The 6000-nt window shown below is 58.9% G+C and overlaps 1 protein-coding gene across 1 annotated transcript in view; it reads left to right on the top strand.

Moving 5' to 3' along the window:
* The first annotated feature begins 2402 nt into the window (after positions 1-2402).
* LOC123033695 (potassium voltage-gated channel subfamily KQT member 3-like) overlaps positions 2403-6000 on the top strand; it is a 63987-nt gene continuing 60389 nt past the window's right edge. Inside the window, exons 1-2 of the mRNA XM_044450421.1 lie at positions 2403-2549; positions 2641-2930. Coding sequence (XP_044306356.1) covers positions 2403-2549; positions 2641-2930 — 437 coding nt within the window. The remainder of the gene's footprint in view (positions 2550-2640; positions 2931-6000) is intronic.

The following is a 6000-nucleotide window of genomic DNA, read 5'->3' as shown; positions in this document are numbered from 1 at the left end:
TGTGATTAAGATAAACTATGGTGGCCCTAGAGACTCTTCAGATGGAATCTGGCTCTCAGACTAAGTGCCGCTCTTTCATAATAAAAGCCATCTGGCAATCCCAATCTCCTCCATGAAGCCGCAAAGTGTGCGTAGCCATGGCCCTAGCTACCATGCTTCTAGTCACGGCTTTTATCCCACCATCGTGCCTTATGCACAAGATGGACTTGGTTGCTATCCACTTGCAGCCCACCTGTTTCCCCACCACATCACCTTCAGCCACATGGAAAATCCTCTTAGTCAGGACCCCGCGGGTGTGGGATGGGCTTCCAGGGGAGGTGGTTGAGGCCCCATCGGTGAGGGTGTTCAAGGACAGGCTGGACATGCACATGGTGGGCATGTCGTGAGCAGAGCCGGCTGGAGCCGGGGGTCAGACTAGATGGCCCGGGAGACCCCTTCTGACTTGCTCTGTTTCTATGTTTCTAAGGAAGAAAAGGAGAACTAGCTGCACCAGGGCTTCAGTTGACAAGAGGCAGGTTCTTGCAGAAGTTCTCCAAGACGGACTGAAGCCCCGTCTCTGGAGCCTTTGAGTCTAGGTTTGTGCACTTTGGGCAGCTCGTGGCCAAGAGGAGTGACTGTTTCCCAGTCACGATGGGATGCTGCACTTTGGGTGCTTCACTGCTATTCATTCCCCCAACGTGGCTCTGTCAGGAGCAGCTTGCACATGGGAAACACCACTGTGGGGCTCTCAAGGCAAGCGACTTGCTCCCAAGTCATGTCAGGGACTCAGCTCAGACTCGGCTTGGGAGCACTGAGAGAGTGACTCCACTCCACTCAGGATTTCTGATTTTTTATGACCGAGTCACCGTCTACATTTTTTGCAACAGGGCTTTTTTTTACAGGCTGGTCATGTAAGCATGAGATGGGGATGGTGGGGATTTTCAAGGGGGTGATGGCAGGATTGAAAGGAGGTGGTCACAACAGGGGGAAGGCAAGGGTCACCCTTTTTGTTTGGTGTGAGGCAGGCAGTCGGAGGAAGGGATAAGAAGGGGCAGGGGACGCAATATGCGGAAAGCTCCCGCTCTTTTTGGTGCACTTTGCTCTTTGGGGCAGGAAGTGCATCTGCGCTTCTCTTACCTGCTGCTTCTGCTCTGCTCCTACATGTTTCCAGGGAGGAAGAAACAAAACATTACATAAATCGAAATAAAAATTAAATACATTTTAAATTATTAAATAATTAAATATAAGGCTGCTGCTGGGGGGGGCACCTCCAAAAGTGGGGGTGTACTGTATACCCTACTAAGCCACTGCAGGTGCAAATAGGAACGTGGGGGTGTACAACTCCCCCTCCCCACTGCACACCTCTCTTCTTCTTCCTGTTCAGGTTGGCTCTTGAGACTTGACAAGAGCCTTGAGACTCGACTCGACATGTGTTTGCGAGGGCTCGGACTCGACCTGGACTTGAAAGTAAAGCCTCGAGACGTGGAACACGGCCTTGCACACGTCCCTGGGAAGCCCAGGCGGTGTCCCGGCTGAGCCCCGCGCCGCGCCGCCTCGAAGACCCGCGCTGCCTGTTTGCCCGGCAGAGAGGCGCGGGGGCTCCGCGGCGGGGCCAGCAGCACCCCGATGCCCCCGTCCCCCCGGGCTTCCTCGCCCACCGGATTGCTCCCCCGCGACCCACACCCGTTCCCCGCCGCAGCCGCGGCCTCGCTCTCTCCAGCCCGCGCCCGCGCCCGCGCCTCCCGCGGCGGAACCGGCTGCGAGGGAGCGCGCACCGCGCTCGGCAGCTCGGCTGCCGGAGAAGGGGCATCCCCTCCGCGGCGGCGCCGGGCCGCCGGGGAATCCCGCATTTACGTCTTTGCGCCCCCCCCCCACAAGCTTTGCACCGATCGCAATTTTTCAGACGGGGGCGGCGGGACGCGGCGCGCCCCAGCGGGTCCTGGCCGGCCGCGACTGCCCGGCGCAACCGGGGGAGAAGGGCCGGCGGGGGCGCCGCCGCCCCGTCCGTACAATGGGCCACGCCCGACGGTGAGGCGCGGCGGGAGGGGCGGCGGCGGAGGCGGCGGCGGCGCGGGGCGCGCTCGGCCGCGGAGGCGGGCGCAGGGGGAGTCCCGCGGCGGGCGGCGAGGAGCGCCCCCCCCCGCGCGGCTGCTCCACCAGGTGCGGCGGCTCGCGCGCCCCCGCCCGTGCCTGCCCTGCCAAGCCCAGCCCAGCCCAGCCCAGCGCCGGGGATGCTTCTCCCGCGACGCGCCTGATGCCGAGCTGCGGGCCGGGGGACGGGCTGCCTGGGATGTGACTGCCGGCCCGCGCCCCCCTCCTCCCCTCCCCCCCGCCCCCCCCGCGCCGCGCCGCGCCGCGCCGCGCCCTGCCCTGCCCTGCCGCCGGGGGGCCTCTCCTCGCGAGGCGGTGGCTGCGCGCAGACCATGGCCTTGGGCTTCCCGCAGCTGCTCTCCCTGCGCCTGCTCACCCCTCGCTCGCCTCTGAGGACCGGGGCGGCGGCAGCGGCGGCGGCGGCGGCAGCGGCAGGGGCAGGCGAAGACGACGAGGAAGACGAGGAAGGGGACGAAGGCGCGGGCGATGGGGCTGAAAGCCAGGAAGGCGGCGGCCGCGGCGGCCGACCCCCCGCCGCCGCCGCCGCCGCCGCCGCCGGGCGCTGCTGAGGGTGGCCCCCGCGCCGGGGACGAGAGGAAAGCGGGGCTCGCCGGCGGCGACCCGGAGCAGGGCTCGCTGGCCCTGGGAGCCGGCGCGGACAAAGAAGGCGCTCTGCTCCTGGAAGGCGGCGGCAAGGAGGACGGCGGCCGGAGGTCGGCGCAGGGCATCGGGCTGCTCGCCAAGACCCCGCTGAGCCGGCCCGTCAAGAGGAACAACGTCAAGTACAGGAAGATGCAAACTTTGATCTACGACGCGCTGGAGAGGCCCCGGGGCTGGGCGCTGCTCTATCACGCCTTCGTGTGAGTGCCGCGCCGCGCCGCGCCGCGCCGCGCCGTCCGCGGGGGCGCCCGTCCTTCCCGGGGCGGTTTGGGGCGGGGGTCACGCCCCCGTGGGCCGCCCTGCGCTGGAGATGGATGGGGTGGGCTCGGTCCCGCCGTGGGCAGGCTCCCACCCCGCCTGTGGGGTCTGGAGGCTCCGGCCGCAGCGGCTGCACTGTCCGTTCAGGGCGCTTTCGCACATGACCGGGCAGCAAACGCGGGTTTGCCGGTTAGCTCCGTGTCACCAACACGGGGCCGCAGTGGATCGCAGAACGATCCGCGCGTCTGCAAGGCCTTTTTCACTGCGTTCTTCACTGGGCGGAAGACTGCTCATGTAATGTGTGCATCGGGCTCTCTCTGGTAAGGTGCTGCCAAAGGCGGGTCCCGCACGGGCACCGAGGTGTGGTTCTGACCCACACAAGTGCTTATTCCTGCGGAGGAGCTGGGAGTGAACTCTGACTTCCGTGAGCTACTTCACAGAAATGCTGTTGCTTGTGGCAGGGATGCACACAGAGGAATTCTTGCAAAACATCCGTCTCTTCCGCCCCCAGGGAATCCAGGTGTTGCATCTGGAGCATTAGGAGCCGTGATGTGCTCCGATTCCCCCTCCCTTTCTTGCACATTAAAGGATGCCAAGAGGGTGTGAATGGATGCCTTCTGTAATCGTATAGCACGGCTTTATTTTCCGCTTAAAAGCTGAGCTCTGGAGAGGCACACAGGCCGAGACGTGAAGGCTGAGATAACGTAATGTTATCTTGGTCACTTGCAGGAAAACATGTTTTCCTAAAAGTCTGAAGCGCTCAAGGTGTTGTGGGGGATTTGCCATAGAAACGGTGGCATTTGATGATCCGACAGTGTTGCCTTATCATTCTAGTCTAGGCAGAAGCCTCATGGAAACTTGTTGTCATCCAAAAGAAATGCATTGGGAATTTCTCTGGGAGCTGTGCTTGTGCTTGAGGGAACAGTGGTGTCAGCTTTGCTGCTTTCAAATTGAAAGGGGGAAATTATTATTTTTCTTGGGTTTTAAGGTGTGTAGAGAATGCTATTCTAGCTTGGTCTCTGATATGCTGCCTTGACTAACCACTAAGGATTAATTTTGTGTTTTGAAAAACTAAGGTGCTATCCACTGAATTTTGCTCTGCATCTAACTATGAAGATGAATAAGCTTTTAGGAAAGCAAGGTCACTGATCTTGTTTTTAAATTGCTTTTTTGGACAAAACCGAGAATCCATTTATCTAGCATTTTGGTTTCTGACAGTGGCCAGTCAGATGGTACTGGGAAAGTCAGAAGTAGGGTGTGGAGGTGGTTCTGTCTGGATCTGTCATTTGTAGGTAGACAGTCACTTGACACAGAGGGTCTCTGTAATTTCATGGCTAATTGATAGCCCCCCACTAGTTTATCTGAACATTCTTTCAGTTCACAAGAATTAAATGCTTCCATATACTGTTTCCAACTTGGGCCATGTGCTGTGAAGGGCTTGGAAATGGGCTTAGAACCCAAGGTAGCATCTAGGTTTGGGATTCTGCGGTCTTCCAGATGTTGCTGATGTGCAACATTCACCACAATCAAAACAGTCGGGATGGATGGAGGTTGTCCATCTGGATGAGCAGAGACTGCCCCACCCTGCTGTAGGTGAAATGAATTGGAGGCAGACAACCTGCAGAAATAGGTGGTGGTGGTGTAGTACCAAAGAGTCATTGAGGAACCACAGAGATTGCTGGATTGTATCACGGCATGAGCAGTCCTAAAAGGTACAGCTGGGGGGCCAGAAAAGGCTGAAAGTGCTTGCAAGCCAGCAGGGAACTGCTGGCTGCCTCCTGTTTTCGCAGGCTTGACCCACTGGATCGCTGGCCTGATCGAACCCTGCTGAGATGCATCACAGCTGTGCAGTTGTGTGGGACCTGAGCATGAGAGCTACAGAGGTGTGTAGCAGTTAGTCCGGGGGCAGGCAGTGTGCCAACGGGCACTGGCATATCCCTGGCCGATGTTCCTGGCATCATGCGTTTGCCTTCTCCTCTCCACATTTTTGGCTAGCATGTTTCCCTGCTGGCAGTTGGGACTGCTGGGGAATGAGTTTCTGCTGGTGCTGGAAAACGTGGGTCCAGGGGCACTGCTTTGGTGTGCTGGCCTCGGACCCCCACCTTCTGGGCAGGTGACTTGTCCTTTGTCATGCTTCCCATGCCGTCCATTTGTGGTGGTGCCCAGGGTGGCTTCTCGGATTCTCAGAGGTAACCGTGGTCCAAGGGGCTGCCCATCTCTGGTCCAGCATGCTGGGCTGACCATGGCGATTCTGGCGCCAATGCCTGAGCAGCCCCCCCCCCCCCCAAATTACAGGGTCATTGTGTAGACCCATCTCTGTCCCTAAGATGATCATGCCCTTTGGTGCTGCTGCCAGGATAAAGGAACAGGAGACCAGGGGGATCATCCCGTGCTCCTTGGAGGCAGAATGAGGTCCATACTAGCAGCAGCAGCAGCAGCGATGATGTAGGTCTGGTAATGGGGTAGTCATAGGACATTTGTGTGGCATGCATGGAGCAGCCTTCCTCAGCTTGGTGCCACAAGCTGTTATGGGCTTCAGCTCTCAGCAGCTCCAGCCGCCATGGCCAATGTGCAGGAGCCTTTGGGAGTTGTAGTTCAGGAGCTATGGAAGACATCAGCTGGGGGAGGCTGTCCCAGAGGGTCTTCCATTGGTCTACAGTAGGGCAAAGGAAACGTCTGTCAGTGGAAGGCTGCGTTCTCTCAAGCATAAGCTTTTGGGAGCTCGGTGTTGGGAGTGTGTAGGACTGAAGCCAGGGCTGGTCTGCACTGGGATGATCAGGAATGTGATTTTCCCTGGGAACCATCTTAAGAAGCACAGTGGCAAAGTCCATTCTGTCATCCAAAGCCACTACCATTTTGTTCTGCTGAATGTGTGACTCCAGCTAAGGTACTTAATGTTCTCATGTATCAGATGACCAGGGCAAAGGGAGTCGACCTGGTTCCCCTCCAGATGTGTTTAACTACAACTCCCATCATTGACCCTACTGGCTTGGATGCCTGGGGGTTAGAGTC

The sequence above is a fragment of the Varanus komodoensis genome, unplaced genomic scaffold (genome assembly GCF_004798865.1).
Source record: "Varanus komodoensis strain SLA01 unplaced genomic scaffold, ASM479886v1 scaffold66, whole genome shotgun sequence".
Taxonomy (NCBI): domain Eukaryota; kingdom Metazoa; phylum Chordata; class Lepidosauria; order Squamata; family Varanidae; genus Varanus; species Varanus komodoensis.
Note: the sequence above shows the minus strand (reverse complement) of the source record. Positions and strands in the feature narration are given on the sequence as shown.